The following is a 16962-nucleotide window of genomic DNA, read 5'->3' as shown; positions in this document are numbered from 1 at the left end:
CAGCCTCAGAGTTCCGCTCAGAGTGGAAGATTCATCCCTACTACTCCTAGGCCGTCTAAGCCGCTTAGAGTGTGATCAACAATCCAGTCGTCTATGCACAGTCGGGGAGACAGACCATTGAAGATTGCGCAAGCTCTAAATGCACCAAACAGGCTCCGGAATACCAAGTCATTGAGAGGGTCAAGCCGCAAAACGGCCCGAGAGCGAGTGCCAGTAGCGCCAGCTTCGGTGGCAAGAGGAGCGCAACTTCTAGACCTAATCCCCGTGGTGACAGCTCAGACAGTGACTACCAGGATGAGAATGAGCCCTTTGAGATGGTGCAAACTTCGGAGATTTACAGCTCCAGGACACAACGCCCACGGAAAGTGCAGAGCAGATCTTCAGCGAACGATGTCCATCACACATTCGTCAAAGATCGCGCTATGATTGAGCGAGATAGCGCAGCTACTTGCGAGAACGTACAACATCATCTTGAACAGAACCACACGTCTACCCAGACTCCCTCCTGTATCAAATCTTCCTTGCAACAGCTCTCAACATCACATACCCCATCCACATACTCCCGTCCTCCACCCTCCTCATAACCGTCTCCAGCACCTCACACATCTCCCTCACCACCCCGTCCCTCTTCTCCTCCCCCTCCACAACCTCCAACATATCCGCACACATCAACCGAATCCACCCCTCCAACGCCCCTTCATCAAGTACACTAGGCCGATACTCCAACTCACAAATCTCAACCTCAAACCCCGTCCTTTCAAGCATACCTCTCATCCACCCCGCACTGGGGAAAACCCACGGAAACTCCTCTCTTGCTCGGTGTAAAGAGACACCTGCATGCACAAGAGCCGCAATAGATACAGCTTGGATTTCAGCGCAATTCCCCGCGCCGCCCATTTCAAAGACAAACTTGCCGTCTTTCCTCAACGAACGATGCACATTCTCGAAGAATGTCTGCCTAGTGTTTTCCCGCAGCAGAATCCAATGCATGGCAGCGTTGCTGAATGCTTTGTCCCAGTTTCCGTCGATTGCGGAGGGACAGGTTTGCAATTCGTCTGCGTCGTGGAGGATGAATGTACAATTTTCCGAGGAAGTGTACTTCTCCGTCGCTGTGTCAATAAAAGATTTCGAGGCATCGACTCCAAGCACTTTTGCGCCTGAGGCGGCGATTTGGGACGTTAGGGAACCATCCCCGCAGCCTATGTCGAGGATGGTGTCGGTTGGTTGGGGGTCGAGGTAGGAGAGGACTTTAGTGGTGAGCTTGGGAACGAAGCCGGCACAGGTATTGTAGGCTGTCGAGGTCCAGTGGTCTTTTCGTTGGGGGTTGTTTGGGGCAGACATAGTTGAACGACGACGTATAAAGTGAAGTGCTTCTCCTACCCGTCCGGTCAAGGTGAAACGTATAGAACTGCTATCCCCAATTTTCTACAAGCGACTACACTGCTAACCACGCTCTATGCTGCTTGGTTAGCTCAAAAGTAATGGGGATGAGATGAGCGGAATACCGAGGGTAGGCTGAGAGGTCCACTAAGGGTGAAGTGAAGTCAAACAAGCTGCGGATATTCCCGAAAGCTTGTCGCTTGACCTCATCCAAACATCCGCCTGGAGAGCTCCAGTCGATACATCATCCACCGATCACAGAACAACATGGCGAACGGGTAAGAGAACTGTCTCATTTTTTCCACGCGCTTCTAACATATCTCAGATGGAGCATCCTGATCAGCATCGTGGTCGTCGTAGCCATTGCCCTCGGAGCATGGTTCTTTAGTCCCAAGGGCGAGAACCAAGCGTACGTCTTCACCAGCATCGCACCGCCACGAGCGCCCGACAGCTGACACTTTTGCAGCGTATGGAGATCGACCATAATACTTTCAGCAGCGAGTTGCTGGCTCATGTGGGGTATGGCATTTAAGATGGACTTTGGGAGATGCCTAGCTGACGACCGCCTAGCAATAACCTTCCTCGCGCAATGGCACCCTCTCATAGCACCCGAGCGAAAAGACCTACGACCGGAATACAACCAGGGGCCGGCTGCTGGCAATAGCTTCTTGTGATGAGCATTCGACGGAGTACATGGCGTTTGGGGTGTATAGCGAGAAAGGGTCGAAGAGCGTGTACTGTTAGATATGTGGCATGATGGATGGGGAAGAGCATGAGCCATAAGACAGCGAAACGGATAACCCAAAATGTACTGCAATACGATGCGCTGCCATGAAATACAGTTCTAGCCCAGGCCCACTGTCTCCATGAGTCTACGCCACACTTCGATGAGGTCTCCAGTCTCTACTACTCCAGCCGCAGCCACTCCTCCTCCAACGCCGACGGCGCGCAATATACCCTGAGAAATATGAGCATATGAAGAGCGGCATCCATGTCGAGATAACTTACCCATCCGATCCCAGCTCTGCAGATCGCACCGACCCCTGCCAGTAACGCCGCCTTGATATACCCACAGTCGAGTAAGATCTCGAGCGCCGCAACGTTATTGATAATGACAGCCCAGGATACAGCACTGGCGCTGCTGGGTAGATCATAGTTCCAGACGAGCAGCATCAGTGGGAAGAGTTTGGTGAAGCTCGACACGAGAAGAGCAGTACTGATCAAGGCCGGTCGTGGATAATGCGGGATGACAGCAGAGAACGGTCGGGGGAACTTCATCGACAAGAAGGTCCGAATCGGCAGATGGAATGACATGGTCTCCAGCGTGCAAAGCAGCAGGAAGAAGAGGTACTGCAGCAGGATTGGCTGCTTGGCGAGGAAGCTCGATGGTAGACTGCCGTCCTGCGCCAGCTCAGTGCCATTTAGATTCGACTGGTCGCTGCCACCATTGATTGAGCTTGATGGAAAGGGTGGGAGTGGTGGAGGGGGCGATAGGGGTAGGGATGGAGAGGATGGTGTCGCCTTCTCAATGCGCGCCCATGTTAAGTAAACGTCGAAGAGAAGTAGAAGGATCCCCAGGCGGACTATCGAGGGCTGCAGGGTATTAGTCTTGGGTAACGCTTGAGACCGGAATGTTTCATACATCGAATCGCTCGTCGTCCCTGCCCAGCCGGTTGAAGAGGAGATGTCTATAGACCTGTAGCAAATGCAGTTAGTATGACTTTCCGGGAATCGCAACGATAATGAAAGAAGTCCACAAGGTGAATCGCCGTTCCATGGCTTCAACAGAATTGCAAATTCGCACCTGAGGTTTGATCAACACCAGATCGATAAAAAGAACCACAAAGTCGTGCTCGACATATTTGTCCGCGAAGCGTTTACAGCGCGGACATTGCGTTAGGCGGACTCCCTTCCCGAGAGCTTTGTCATCGGCTTTGCTGTAAGTCGTGTAGAGATTGCTGACCGGATACCGACATTCGATGCAGATGGGCATGTTGTTGTGCCGACTCGATACTGAGACGGAGGTGGCTTGTACGTGAATCCGAGGGAGCGAGCGGAAAGCTTCCGCCTTGGGTGGAGCTGGTGGGTGGAGATCGACATGGATCTTCAACCTCACCTCTCTCGTGCCTCTTCGATTTTACAACATAAAGGCACATGTCATGTTTGCAGCTCTTCAATTTAGTGTATAGTGTTGAAAGCTGCATCAATCTTCCAATGCTACGAGCTAGGAGTGACTGGACCGGTCTCGGCGTCTCATTTGGCAAGCTCGAACACACAAAGAGGCGATCGATTTAGGCAGTCTGATGACCTTTGCATTTTTATTTCGATCCTCTCGTCCAATTTCACGCTATATTCGATGGCTGAATGATGACCTGGCATTCTCAGAGGTCATCGAAACTGCATACATGCAGTTTCACTCGCATAGAAGCCCACCGCGAGCCTTTGAGAAAGACGTAAGACGATACTGGGCCCAAATTGTGCAGAAGAATGTGCGCCTTTGACTTATTATTCATTGATTTGGCTTGCTGAAGTCCGTCTCGCGAGGTGTGCATTGCTGTTTCCCGGGAAAGTTGGATGGTTGCCTCTTCCCTTCTCACTCTCTACGACGCTGCTCGTTTGTGTTTTTCCCGCCCATCTCACGGTCCCCGCGCCCACGCACACACGCCCCATCTTCATTAGCCAGCAAAATGAACGAAATCCCTCCCAAAGTTCCGGGCTACCTGGAAATCAATCACGAGCTCATGAACGAGAGCGATCGCATCGAGAAGGACATTGCCGACCTCGAAAAGCGGATCAAGCGTAGGAAGACCAAGCTTCGAGGTATCAGACGTCGAATCAGGGAGAATGAAGGGGTAAGCAGTATCCGACCCAAACATACGAGCAGTGTGGCCCCAAGTGTAGCGCCTGTCGTAAGAAGTCCATGTGCTGGCCGTCGCGTTGCGCGAAGGCTTTGGCTGTGAGGCACTCGGCAGCCGATGCAGCTCGAGAGCGGGCATATTGCGACGAAGTCAAAAATCGCGCATTCACCGAAACGGCACCGGTGAAAGCCGGCCAACAATGTCAGCAACGTCTCCGAGCATTGTGCGATCAAGTCGCTGCAGGAATTCCATGCGATGCTGGTGCTCGTGGCCTCGATGGCAAGACTGGACCAGAATTTAAAATTGAAGGTGATGCGACACTTGACGCTTCAATCAGCAAAGGCGCAGGATGCTCGTACACAGAAGACTTCAACACCAGCGCCAGCGGCATCTCACTGAGCCCGATGGGCCAGCTGGGACGATGGGCAAATGAAGGCGACACCAAGCTGAGCTCACAGCAGGCGGCTGGTGATGTGCACTCCAGTCCATCAAGCAAGCTGAGGCGTGGCGCATCAGGGGCGCAATCTGACCGTCAAAAAGCAACCAGCAGATGACGGCTGGCTGATCGATCCACCCGCCAACTTCGCACACTGGGAACGCACGAGAACGCACGAGAACGCACGGGTTCTTGTAAATAGTCATTCGAGATATTAAAATGAGAAAGGCATCACCTAGATTGCAAAAGCAATTTGACTTCATCACCAACTCACATATCATCTAAGATCGAAAAAGAATGATTGCAGGCAGCCAACATGCGCCAAAGCAAATGACCCTTAATGGTGCAAAAGTTCAGAAGGCATATACCGTGCACGAGCCGGACTCGAACACCAGACCTACCTGATATGACATCAGCAGGAAAGGGAAAAAAAGTGCAAAAGAACTGTATACAATTTTTTTGTGTACAGAGAAAACCAACTTAATGGTTTTACTTTTTGATTTGGTTGTCGGGATTGCTTTTTTGATTCGGTTGTCGGGATTGCTGATTTGATTTCATTTGATGGCGCTGATTTGATTTGATTGTCGTATTGATTTGGTTGCTGATTTGATTTGTAGGTAGCTGATTTGATAGTCGGAATTGATTGATCGGTCGGTATTCGAATATTTCCTCCCCACCCATTTCCTTTTTCCTCCCTCCGAACTACCCATATAGCTGATGGGATAGCTGGTTGGACGTCCTCCAGTCCTCTTAACGCCGCCCCCCCTCGGCCTGAATTGAACCCCCTATCGGACGCCACCCTGTCGAATTTTGCAGGTGATGGAGAGTCGACCACTAGACCACGCTGCCTGAGTGACGTCCGATTTGTGAGGGGCATGGATTTTCCGAACCTATAACCACTTGAATGCGCCCGTCGTAGTTCAGCCGAAGTTGCGGCGAATTCTTCTTTAGCGCGCCGCGCTAGGCTCGAGGGGGAAGGAGCGCGCTTTTGCATAGGAATTAGCAGTTTCTAATGTCTGCACATCGCAATTCTACTTGTCCTATACACCTGTCGCATTGGAATGTGCTGTTGACCATTGTCTGTAACTATATTACTATGCCCACTGCTTGAATATCGACTTCTCACCCGACCCACCACAATACATATCCCACGTCGCAACGAGATCGCTTTCGCCGCTGAACCCTTTGACATGACCGAACGCGATGATGCTTTTGTACTCAAGCCATGATATGATCTCCTCAATCGGCACGCCGCGCCAGGAATCCATTTGTTTCAACGCGCCGTACAAGGGGAACAATGTCGTACTCATGCTCTTGGCGAATCGTTGCGTTTCCATGCAACTCTGCCAGCACCGTAGGACGGCATCAATGGCTTTGTGCTGCTGTTCCTCGACTTGCTTCTGCCGAGGTACAACGTACCTTGGAATTAGCTGCGGTAGCGTCAGGCAGAGCGTCGTGATCGTGAGGCGCGCCCGGCTGTAATCCAAAAAGTCATCGAAATCTGCCAAGTCTGCAAATTCAAGAGAGGTGGGTATGATGGATCGATCGGCGTCCGAAAGAGTGTCTCGCACATGACAAGCTCTCAGCATGCCATGATAGGCCTCATCATCTTTGATGCGAAGAAGGCGCTGCGCCAAAGCAGCAGTCTCGCATATGATCTCAAAGTCAGTATTCCCCGCTCGTATCCTTTTGAGATTGTAGGCCAGCCTTGGCAGTTTGAAGAAGATCCTATGTGCACATTTCGACAAGGCGATGGCGTTCGACAGACGGGAAGAGGGAAACTCGTGTTCCAGCCAGGAATCATCCTCAAAGGGCGACGGCTTACCAGCAGCCATGCACGCCTCGACCGCCAGCAGTCGTGTTCCGAGTAGGACTGTTCTTCCGACAGTGTTCTTGGACCAATACTCTCTATCTGCGAGGAGCAGCGAGTGAAGCCCGGCCGCGTGTGATTTCAAGACCGAAACGTCGAAGCCCGTCACCAGCTCGTAGTAGCAGAGTAAGTTGATCGCCAGTAGGAGAGGCTCGGAGCTGCGCAAGTTCGATCTGATCTCAGTAAGGGCGTTCGTATAATCCCTAAGACCCTGTCCTTGTGCTCGTACACTAGATGCGGGTCGAAAGCGAAAGCGCAAGACTGAAGATACCGCACTGGCAGCATGCGTCAATGCCATTGAGGAGTCCAGCCTTGGAAGAAGTTGCTCCAGCATCGTCTGGGAGAAGAATGTGCCCTGTTGGTGGTAGAGGTCCAGCGTCTGCTTCGCAACTGCTACAGCATGAGAGGAGGCCACATTCTGTGCGAGCGGCACAGCTGGCGCGGTGTAGTTTCGATGTTGGACCGGTCGCTTCGACTTGCGTTGTTTGGGTTGCAGGGAGCGTTGTCTGGGTTTGCCCCGATGAATGCGGAATGGCGCATCCGGCGAGGCTGACGAGTCTACTTGAAGCCGACATGGTCTCTGGGCATTGGAGGAAAATGGTGCTGTATCCCTCTCGATATCTGGGCGACGGGGTTGTTCATCTTCGTATTGGGACACTTCTTGGACCTGCAGATCAGGGGACTTCGCAAGCAAGTCAGCCAGGCGTTGTCCATGCTCTCGAACAGCGGTTTCGGCGATGTCTGAGTACGGGGAGAAGCTTTCCAGCTCGCTGGAAACGGACGACATGGCAAGGTGACGTCCTCGCGCAGAGCCTTTGGCCGAGTCAGCGATTGTCGGATCTCAGCGGCGATTAGTAGGTCCTGGATGGCTGTTGATACCTCTTGTTGGAGTCGGCAGCCTGGGAGACACGTTGTCGTCGCGAGACCGCCACGGTGTGGACCTACCGAGTGTCGTTTTGCGCCATGTACGGGCGAGCGTAGCTCGAAAGGGTCTCGACCATTTTCGCTCGTTCAGGCAATGATTGTTGGCTATTAAGCCACCTTCAGCAAAGCGCCTACAGATCTGCTGAGGGCCATGTCGGGATTGTCCGTACGCATGTGCCACGCAGTACAGTTCTTTGATATATTGATTCTGCTCATGGATTGAAAGATATATCGATCCCCTGTCGACGCTCTGACACGGAATTCGGCGAACACGTGGAGTGGCCACGGCCCCGAAGCCCCGTCTCGAGGGCCTGTGGGCAAGCTGGAGAAACGAACCAATCGCGATACTCGATCCGGCAATCCGATCAACCACCTCTGCTGCTTCCCCTCTTGCAGTGGCGGGCATGAGATCAGCCGGCACACCAAGATTCGTTGACAAGTGTTGGGATTATTAGTCTCGGAGCATGGCGTCGAACCGCCGTATAAAGATCTCGTCCAAGTCTGACATCCAGTCCGAGTATTTCTCCCAAAAGGTCGTCAACCACAACACCGGCAAGGCGAGCGTCATCGATAAACCTGACCCGCAGCACTGGAACAAGTCGAGCGAAGTCGTTGGGAACTTGTCGAATCCTGAGAAGTACGAGAGTCAGAGCAAGAGTCGAGGAGAACCTGTTGCGGAAGAGGTTGAGGTTCCTAAAGCGAAAGAGGATACGACGACGTTGGAAGGCTTCGATACAAGTCAGCTTTGAGGGAAGATCATATATACACAATGGCAGCGAACGGTTCACAAGGTCTCCGCATTGCGATGGGAGCGGACGATGCTGGCGTTGGATACAAGAACAAAATCAAGGCCGATCTGGAAGCAGACCCCAGAGTAGCCAAGGTCATCGACGTTGGCGTTAACGAATCGAGCGACAAGACCGCCTACCCACATCCCGCCGTCGACGCCGCGAAGCTCATCCAGAAAGGCGAGGCAGACCGTGCTCTCCTGATCTGCGGTACTGGACTCGGTGTGGCGATCAGCGCGAACAAGGTGCCTGGCATCAGAGCCGTGACGGCACACGACAGCTTCAGCGTCGAGCGGGCGATTCTCAGCAACGACGCCCAGGTGCTCTGCATGGGCGAGAGAGTCGTGGGCATTGAGCTCGCGAGGAGGTTGGCGAAGGAGTGGATTGGATACAAGTTCGACCCGACCTCAGCCAGCGCGAAGAAGGTGGAGGCGATCAATGAGCACGAGAAGAAGAACTTTGAGTTGAAGTAGATGACCAGGATCTAGCACGAGTCGTGGATATACGTCTGGATGTATCAAGCCCGTCATTTTGGATACAGCCGTCATGGTTTACATGAAAAGCTTTACATTACTCGGACTCCCGTCTTATCTGGTTCTTCTGCTATTCAGGTAAGTTCAAGATTAACTTCACATGCTTGTTCCTCCTCACTTGCAAATATGACCGGCGCGGGATGTTCCAATTTCCTTCTGAATTGCACAAACATCACGGACTCCAACACCACATGCCAAAGCGACCAAAGTGATGGCATTCAAGAGCCGTCTCTGGCTGCCACGGACACATGATATAGGCCCGAGCTTTCACACCTCCTTCACATAAAAGCAAAAAGAAATTCGAACAGCCACTTACTCAGAACAACCACCAGCAACCTCAAGCGTCTCGTTCAACCACCACCATCCACCAACAACAACTCCACACTCACTCACTCATCCACCACACAACACAACACTCCATACACCAACCAACCAACCAACTCCAACACCATCGACAAAATGAAGCTCACCCTCTTCACCCTCCTCACCACCCTCCTCACCTTCACCACGGCCGCTCCAGCCATCACGCCCGCCAACAACCTCGTAAGTCCCCTGTCCCCACCCCCTTCCAGCATCACCACCCCACAAGCATACTAACGCGGAATTCAACAGATGACCGACCCACCAATGGCCTGCTACAACATCTACTGCAACCCCGAGGTCTTCGGCGACGAGCAGTGCCTCAACCACGGCTGCGGCAAGTGTACCGTGGGGGTCAATAAGTGTGCTTCGACTTAAGCCTGTTTGAGGATTGCGTATGTACGTCCGTCCCAATTTTTGTCGCGCACGGTGAGGGTGGGTGGCATGTGCTAATGAAACGCGACAGGAGACTCCGACAAGATGGGTTTCTGGTGGAAGGGATCGGTTGAGGTTGGAGGGTGCGATGGGGCTACTGCGATGTCCGCGGCTGCTACTGCGACCACTTTGTTTTCCTTGATTTGTGTTTTTGAGGGACTAGTTGAGCGATGGAGTCCGAGCGAGCGAGCGACCAGACTAAATGAGATGATACCCCCTGACAGTACAGTACCGAGAGCGGCAAATGATAGACATTTGCGGTTGCGAGAGTTGTTCATGTGCCTCAGTCTCAAGGTCTTCTAGCAGTGCACGCTTCGTGCGGTCAGCATCTGATCCTGTTCGGGGTGGATTGACATGTGACGATCCCCCGGCAGCGGCTTAACATCGAGCAAAATGAGGCACGAGAGGAGCGGCGAGCATTGCCGGGCTTCGAAGCATCTCTGAATTGCATTCATCTCGTACAAGTTTACCATTCTAACGGCTCACTCTTCTCCTCGCCACGATTCGTCTTGGGCACAGGGGCAGCCTCAACCTTCACCGCACCAGTCCTGTGTTTGGATAGGTACCCCGAGCCATCCAACCAAGGAGTCTCCTCGGTCCTCCTGGCCTCGAACTTCTTGATCTTGTCGTCCTTCTGCAGGGTAAGGCCGATATCGTCAAGGCCGTTCAGCAGACAATGTCTCCTGAATGGTTCTACCTGTAGGAAGAAATGTCAGTACATTGAATCACCATCTTTGTTTTGTGTTGGAAACATACCTCGAACTTGGCAAGCTCCTTGCCAGAAGCATCCTTCACAGCATTCGCCTCAAGGTCAACCTCAATCTCCCGTCCAGCCTTGGCCTCCTCAAAGATCTTCTGCAGATCTTGCTCGTTCTCAATCTTCAACGGCAGCATACCGTTCTTGAAAGTGTTGTTGAAGAAGATGTCGCCGAAAGAGCTGGCAATGACACACTTGATGCCGAAGTCAAGCAACGCCCACGGGGCGTGTTCTCGAGATGAACCGCATCCAAAGTTGGGGCCGCTGACGACGAGGATCTTCGACTTGTTGTGGGGTTCTTGGTTGAGGACGAAGTCTGGGTTGAGGCTGCCATCTTCCTTGAATCGCCATGCGTGGAAAAGGCCCTTTGATAGACCGGCTCGCTTGATGGTCTTCAGGAATTGCTTAGGGATGATGGCGTCTGTGTCGACGTTACTCCTGTCCATTGGAGCGGCGATACCCTTCAGCTGGGTGAACTTGGGCATGCCACCAGCTGCTCCAGATGCCGCTTTCGCCTGGATGTTCTCTGTTTGAGGGGCATCAAGGATCTTGTCGAGGTCGACATCAGACTCTGGATCTTCTACGTGTGTGGCGATAGTCTTCGCAGCTGACTTGGCGCTGGGCAGTGCTTGCTCGTAGCCAGCAAGATTCCTGACGTCGGCCAGCTTACCGGTGAGAGCAGCAGCGGCGGCCATTGCTGGCGACATCAGATGTGTCCTACCACCAGCTCCCTGACGACCTTCGAAGTTACGATTGCTGGTACTTGCACATCGCTCGCCAGGAGACAGAATGTCGGGGTTCATGCCCAGGCACATCGAGCAGCCAGCTTCTCTCCACTCGAAACCAGCGTCAGTGAAGATCTGGTCGAGACCTTCCTGCTCAGCTTGCTTCTTAACCAGTCCAGATCCGGGCACAACCATAGCTCGCTTGAGGTTCGATGCAATCTTCTTGCCCTTGACGATGTGTGCAGCGATTCTCAAATCCTCAATGCGCGAATTTGTGCAGGATCCAATGAAGACCTTGTCCAAGGCAATGTCGGTCATTGGTGTGCCAGCCTTAAGCCCCATGTATTCCAGGGACCGCTTGCACGCCGACTTGCGGTTCTCATCCTTAAAGTCGTCGGGTCCAGGGACCTTGGCAGTGATAGGCACGACGTCTTGAGGTGATGTGCCCCAAGAGACGGTGGGTGCAATGTCCTTTGCGTCAATGATGATCTCGGCGTCCCACTTCGCGTCAGGATCACTCTTCAGAGCTTCCCAGTGCTTCACGGCCTTGTTCCATTCTGCCGAGTCTTCCTTGGGAGCCAATGGCTTGCCCTTGATATAGTCAAAGGTGATCTGGTCAGGGGCGACCATCCCGGCGCGGGCACCACCCTCGATACTCATATTGCACATGCTCATTCTTGCTTCCATGCTGAGGCTGCGGATAGCCGAGCCGCAGAACTCGATGACATGTCCTGTTCCTCCAGCAGTACCGATTATGCCAATAACGTGCAAGACAACATCCTTGCTGCTGACGCCTGGCCCCAGTTCACCGTCGACCTGCACCTTCATGTTCTTACTCCTTTGCGTTACGAGAGTCTGCGTGGCTAGGACGTGTTCGACCTCGCTGGTACCAATGCCGAAAGCAAGGGCACCAAAGGCACCGTGTGTGCTGGTATGGGAGTCTCCGCACACGACAGTGGTACCTGGCAGTGTGAAGCCCTGCTCAGGACCAATGACATGGACAATGCCTTGCCTCTTGTCTCCCAAGCCGAAGTATGTGAGCTTGAAGTCCTTGACATTCTGCTCGAGCGTCTCGCATTGTAACCGGCTGTCATCCTCTTCTACGAACTGGCTGATGTTCTTGAAGTTCTTTCGCGGGGTCGTTGGGACGTTGTGATCGGTGGTAGCGAGTGTGCAGTCGGGTCTTCTGACTTTCCGGCCGGCATTCTTGAGGCCTTCGAAGGCTTGTGGGCTGGTGACTTCGTGGACCAAGTGGCGGTCAATGTACAGGGTGATTGTACCGTCGTTTTCGTCGACGATGTGCTGCTCGAATACCTTGTCGTACAAGGTCGATGGACCTCGTACTGCGGCGGGCATTTTGGTGGATTAGTGTGAGGGAGGTGAGAAGAACAAGAAGCAGTTGTTTCAGTCAAGCAAGAGAAATTGCCAGCTGGGAGCAGCGAGCAGGCATGAATTAATACCTCTTGTTCGAGTCGTTGCTCATTGAGCCGATGTCGGCCAGCGAAAATGTGGTAAGCGGCTATCACAGGTTTGTAATTTGACGAGTGCTCACAATTGAAGATCTAAACATTTTGCAACTCAGAGGGATGTGAGCAAGAAGTGAGTCAACGAGATCGATCTTGATGATGATCTCGTCGTCGGCAATTGCTTTTATGGCGTTCTCGTAGCATCTTTAGGCATGGATGGATCAACATCTATGGTGAACTCTGGATTTTATATCTCTTCCCGTGTAGACTTGCCCCAACATACAGATCTCCCAGCTTGGAGAGGAAAGCGCACTTTTAGGAAACTTGTAATTCATTAGAGCTTCTTGAGGAACCTCTCAAATGTACGTCGACGATGGTATAGCAGATCAGAAAGAACGTCTCTAAAAGCCAAGTAACGATACCGGAGGTGCTGTTTACTGTTTCCCGCCAACTGCAATAAGCCGCCTTCAATTGGTCGTTGATGGCGGGGGCAAGAAGTGACGACAACCTGGACGTAGCCACGCCCACAAACTCAATCACCACGAGCTCACCATCTCAGCTTCCCTATCCAGACAACGCGCATCTTCGCCTTCCGAGCGAAAACATTACTCATATAGCGACAACACATCTCCATACCTTTTCTTGCATCCCAACCATTCAATACTATCCTCTCCATACCAGCCAGTTGCATCCGGTCGGAGCGGCGTCCGCGGTACCTGCAGCTATCACACGACCGAGATAGCAGGCATCCACCAAGCTACAACAATATCCATTACAAACACCAAACGTTCATCTTCATCGAACTTCCGGATCACCCAACATGAAGGTCGCATCGGCTCTCCTTGCATCCTCCTCACTCGCTTCGGCGCTTACCTTACCAAGCTGGCAAGATGTAGCTAGCACGGTAGAGGGCCAACTGCCTTTTACCAGTAGCGAGAAATACCTGGTCCAGTTATCGCCGACGGAAACACGATGGGTGACGGAGAACGAGAAGTGGGCATTACGTCGCGAGGGCAAGAAGTTCTTCGACGTGACGCGGCAGCACCTGCAGCCGGAACTTTTCCTGCACGAGAAGGACAGGGAGACCCGTACTGTCACCTATCCGAAGAAGCCGGCGCAGAATGAGACGGTATCGGAGCTGTTGAAGGGCTTGAAGAAGGAGAATATGAAGGAGCATTTGGAGACGTTTACATCCTTTCATACGAGGTATTACAAATCTGACTATGGTCGTCAGTCATCGGAGTGGCTGTTGGGACAGGTCAATGAGACGCTTGCGGATGCCGGTGTGGGCATTGTGAGGCCTTTCGAGCACGAATGGGGCCAGAACAGCATTATTGCTACGCTTCCTGGAAAGTCTGAGAAGACGATTGTCATTGGAGCACATCAGGACAGCATCAACCTCTTCCTCCCATCGATTCTCGCAGCGCCTGGAGCGGACGACGATGGCTCAGGCACCGTCACTATCTTAGAAGCCCTCCGAGTGCTTCTAAAAGACAAGGACATCGCCCACGGCAAGGCCGAGAATACTGTCGAGTTCCACTGGTACTCTGCAGAAGAGGGTGGGTTGCTCGGTTCGCAAGCTATCTTTAGCTCATACGAGAAGGAGGGTCGGGATGTCAAGGCGATGCTGCAGCAAGATATGACCGGATATACGCAGGGCACGAAAGACGCTGGAAAGCCCGAGAGCGTCGGTGTGATTACCGACTTTGTCGACCCTGGCCTCACCGACTTCATCAAGAAGGTCGTCGACACCTACTGTGACATCCCGTATGTTGAGACCAAGTGCGGATATGCTTGCTCCGATCATGCCTCCGCCTCCAAGGCTGGATACCCCTCTTCGTTCGTCATTGAGTCGAGCTTCGCTGACAGCGACAAGAAGGTACGTTACCCCTTGGAACGTTCTGTGAGGTGTTGCTGACCTTGGTCGACAGATTCATACTTCGGACGACAAGATTGAGTACCTCGACTTCGACCATATGCTGCAGCACGCCCGATTGACGCTTGGTCTTGCGTACGAGCTGGCGTTTGCAAAGTTCGACTAACTCATACACCTGATGAGAAGCAAGATGTTGGCTCACATACCTGTCATTGTTGAGCAGCAAAATGGTGGATTGAATCAGTTCGAGAGCTGATCGAGCAGGAGCGGGAGGCCTTGGGAACAGCAATTCCAACCTGTTCAATCCAGCCAAGCGAAGCGGCATCGCCTTGCGTGCCTTAGAGGGCCCCAGGCGGCCAGGGACGAATATCCTGCATGACAAGATGATATGTAATGACGATTGAAATCATTCGCACTCTCACATTCAATTTGGTACCGCGCCCACGGTAAGAGAAGCACGGGGTGTGGAGGGTCATGCAAGGGTGGTGGATCTCGGAGAATGCCTGACAGTCATGCACGTGTTGAACATGCCGTCTCCAGACATCGAACGCGTCGGTACCATGGTTCCACTGACCAAAGCGGAAAACAGAAATTTCGAACACGAAAATGCATCGACACCCCTCTTCACACCATTGACGGATCTCAACAATATTTCAATCTATCCAGTGGCAGTATTGGCCAGGATGAGAGGCGTTGAGCAATGCATCCAACGCAGGTCCGACATTTCTAGCGCTGCAGCTAGAAGACTGCTCAACCAAGGGATGCGACCATGCAGCTGCACGCACGCATTCTCCACCCAACCTCACGACAAGTCACACTACTACACCATCGGCTACGAGCGAAGATGTATTTTCAGCTCGTGGCGAAAGAATGGCTGGTGGTGGGGAGCACAAGCTGGCGATTTGATGCTTGGTTGTGTAGATGCGAGCAAGGAGCAGGCTCGCGGGTAGGTGCAGGTCGCGAGGCTAGGTGTGTCACATTGATATGCTCTGCGTCGCGATCTCGTCGGTGTTGGAGAGTTGGGGCCAGCGAGTCAGAGTCACGGCAGGACGGAGGCGGTAGTTTCGCGGTCATTATTCACCTGCTTGAGATGTGGTGGAGGATGTTGTTGGGCACGGCAGCATTCGGTGCTTCTGTGTGTGATGAAGAAGAAGCTTCCCCAACGACGAGCAAGACCAGCATCCCCTCGCGCGTGCAGTCGAATCTGACGTTTAAACTCGTGGCTAGCGTGAGGAATCGGGCTAGCGCATGTCCGAAAAAAAGGCGGGAACGAAGGGTGGCGGCGGGTTCCTGCGCTCTTTCCAAGAGCTTAACCCGTAAACGACCTCTGCCTGCCGATCATTAACGTCCAAATGAGACAGGACGTTGCTTCGATGCCGTGCGACCGATGACCTTTGCGGCGCTGCGAGCGAGCGAACAGTTGGGGACGCCAACGTTTTAATTCAACACCTGCTCCGTTCCCTCCTCCGCTCCCACTCCATCTCTGCTTCAACCCGCACACACAACACCCTTCCTTTCTGGACCCTTCCTTCTCCACCGCTGGAGAACGACATTCGTTTGAATACATCAGAACTCGCGCGGCACCTTACATCGCCTTTGACGGGCCACTCCTGTCGACAGGCCTTAATACCTCTATAATCCAACCCGACCTCAATTCACTCGCTTCACCACAGAGAGATCCTTCGCTATGCTCTCGTTCGCTCTCCTCCCGCTCATCGCTGGCTTGGGCTATGCTCTTCCGCAAGACAGCTGCCAAACGGTGACCAGCCAAGTCATCGTTCCGACTAGGACCGCGACATACTCATCCACTGTCGTCGTTACCGAACACCCAACCAGCGCAAAGGATCTCGGCACCTTCACGCAATGGTCGACCATCTCTTCCACGAAGACGCTTCAGACCCTCACCAGCTACGACTCGACCTGTTTGCACACTGACATAATGTGGGTCGCACGCCTTTATATGTCTATGTCAATTGTACTAATCATCTCCAGATCCATCCCGTTTGCGACTGAGACAGTATACGCAAATGCGACTCACAACGTTGATGCTCCTGGACCATCCACATCGGCATACAGCAAGCGCGCTCTTGGCCTCAACCCGCGCGATGGCTGCACAGTCACCATCACCTCAGCCACCACCTATGGCCAAACACACACCTACGTTCCAGCCGGCCAAACCTCCACTTACTGGGATTACACGGCCTTCACTCAGGCAACTGTGACCAGCACCAAGTCCGACGGCAAAGCGTATGCGATCGCCACTGCATTCACTACCACACCATCCAAGTGCGGCGATGTTACAGTGACTCCCACTGTGCTCACTACTACCGTCACGCTCGATCCGCGATGCTCGCCTTCGGCCATGACCAGCGCGTACAACGGCTATGGCATCGACTGGCTGAGCGACACACCCACTAGCGGTGCGACGTACCAGACGAACACGACCGATTCCTCTGCCTGCTGCCAGCTGTGCGCAGAAGCAGAGGAATGCGCCGCCAGCGCGTGGGACATCCGCACCGGCGCATGCAAATTGGAATTCCCAGTCGACTACGAC

The 16962-nt window shown here is 53.1% G+C and overlaps 9 protein-coding genes across 9 annotated transcripts; 5 read left to right on the top strand and 4 right to left on the bottom strand.

Annotated features, from left to right (window-relative positions):
• Positions 1-510: 510 nt before the first annotated feature.
• M409DRAFT_25629 (uncharacterized protein) lies at positions 511-1341 on the bottom strand (the record flags this gene model as incomplete). Its single annotated transcript, XM_033807775.1, has 1 exon — positions 511-1341. One exon carries the CDS (start codon positions 1339-1341, stop codon positions 511-513), a length of 831 nt encoding a protein of 276 aa, XP_033664743.1.
• A 306-nt stretch (positions 1342-1647) lies between these two features.
• Positions 1648-2054, top strand: M409DRAFT_25628 (uncharacterized protein; the record flags this gene model as incomplete). The annotated part of the gene is made up of 4 exons (XM_033807774.1): positions 1648-1658; positions 1706-1789; positions 1847-1899; positions 1951-2054. 4 exons carry the CDS (start codon positions 1648-1650, stop codon positions 2052-2054), a joined length of 252 nt encoding a protein of 83 aa, XP_033664742.1.
• A 170-nt stretch (positions 2055-2224) lies between these two features.
• M409DRAFT_25627 (uncharacterized protein) lies at positions 2225-3373 on the bottom strand (the record flags this gene model as incomplete). Its single annotated transcript, XM_033807773.1, has 4 exons — positions 2225-2338; positions 2389-2973; positions 3023-3076; positions 3185-3373. 4 exons carry the CDS (start codon positions 3371-3373, stop codon positions 2225-2227), a joined length of 942 nt encoding a protein of 313 aa, XP_033664741.1.
• Positions 3374-4067: 694 nt separating this feature from the next.
• M409DRAFT_25626 (uncharacterized protein) lies at positions 4068-4792 on the top strand (the record flags this gene model as incomplete). Its single annotated transcript, XM_033807772.1, has 2 exons — positions 4068-4232; positions 4298-4792. The coding sequence occupies 2 exons, from the start codon at positions 4068-4070 to the stop codon at positions 4790-4792; spliced, it is 660 nt and encodes a 219-aa protein (XP_033664740.1).
• Positions 4793-5768: 976 nt separating this feature from the next.
• Positions 5769-7331, bottom strand: M409DRAFT_56965 (uncharacterized protein; the record flags this gene model as incomplete). The annotated part of the gene is made up of 1 exon (XM_033813466.1): positions 5769-7331. One exon carries the CDS (start codon positions 7329-7331, stop codon positions 5769-5771), a length of 1563 nt encoding a protein of 520 aa, XP_033664739.1.
• Positions 7332-8237: 906 nt separating this feature from the next.
• Positions 8238-8729, top strand: M409DRAFT_68130 (uncharacterized protein; the record flags this gene model as incomplete). Its single annotated transcript, XM_033817696.1, has 1 exon — positions 8238-8729. The coding sequence occupies one exon, from the start codon at positions 8238-8240 to the stop codon at positions 8727-8729; it is 492 nt and encodes a 163-aa protein (XP_033664738.1).
• Positions 8730-9248: 519 nt separating this feature from the next.
• M409DRAFT_25623 (uncharacterized protein) lies at positions 9249-9527 on the top strand (the record flags this gene model as incomplete). Its single annotated transcript, XM_033807771.1, has 2 exons — positions 9249-9332; positions 9402-9527. 2 exons carry the CDS (start codon positions 9249-9251, stop codon positions 9525-9527), a joined length of 210 nt encoding a protein of 69 aa, XP_033664737.1.
• Positions 9528-10050: 523 nt separating this feature from the next.
• Positions 10051-12422, bottom strand: M409DRAFT_68129 (uncharacterized protein; the record flags this gene model as incomplete). The annotated part of the gene is made up of 2 exons (XM_033817695.1): positions 10051-10281; positions 10341-12422. The coding sequence occupies 2 exons, from the start codon at positions 12420-12422 to the stop codon at positions 10051-10053; spliced, it is 2313 nt and encodes a 770-aa protein (XP_033664736.1).
• A 930-nt stretch (positions 12423-13352) lies between these two features.
• Positions 13353-14574, top strand: M409DRAFT_56962 (uncharacterized protein; the record flags this gene model as incomplete). Its single annotated transcript, XM_033813465.1, has 2 exons — positions 13353-14411; positions 14464-14574. The coding sequence occupies 2 exons, from the start codon at positions 13353-13355 to the stop codon at positions 14572-14574; spliced, it is 1170 nt and encodes a 389-aa protein (XP_033664735.1).
• Positions 14575-16962: the final 2388 nt, after the last annotated feature.

Source organism: Zasmidium cellare, assembly GCF_010093935.1.
Source record: "Zasmidium cellare ATCC 36951 unplaced genomic scaffold M409scaffold_28, whole genome shotgun sequence".
NCBI classification, from domain to species: domain Eukaryota; kingdom Fungi; phylum Ascomycota; class Dothideomycetes; order Mycosphaerellales; family Mycosphaerellaceae; genus Zasmidium; species Zasmidium cellare.
Note: the sequence above shows the minus strand (reverse complement) of the source record. Positions and strands in the feature narration are given on the sequence as shown.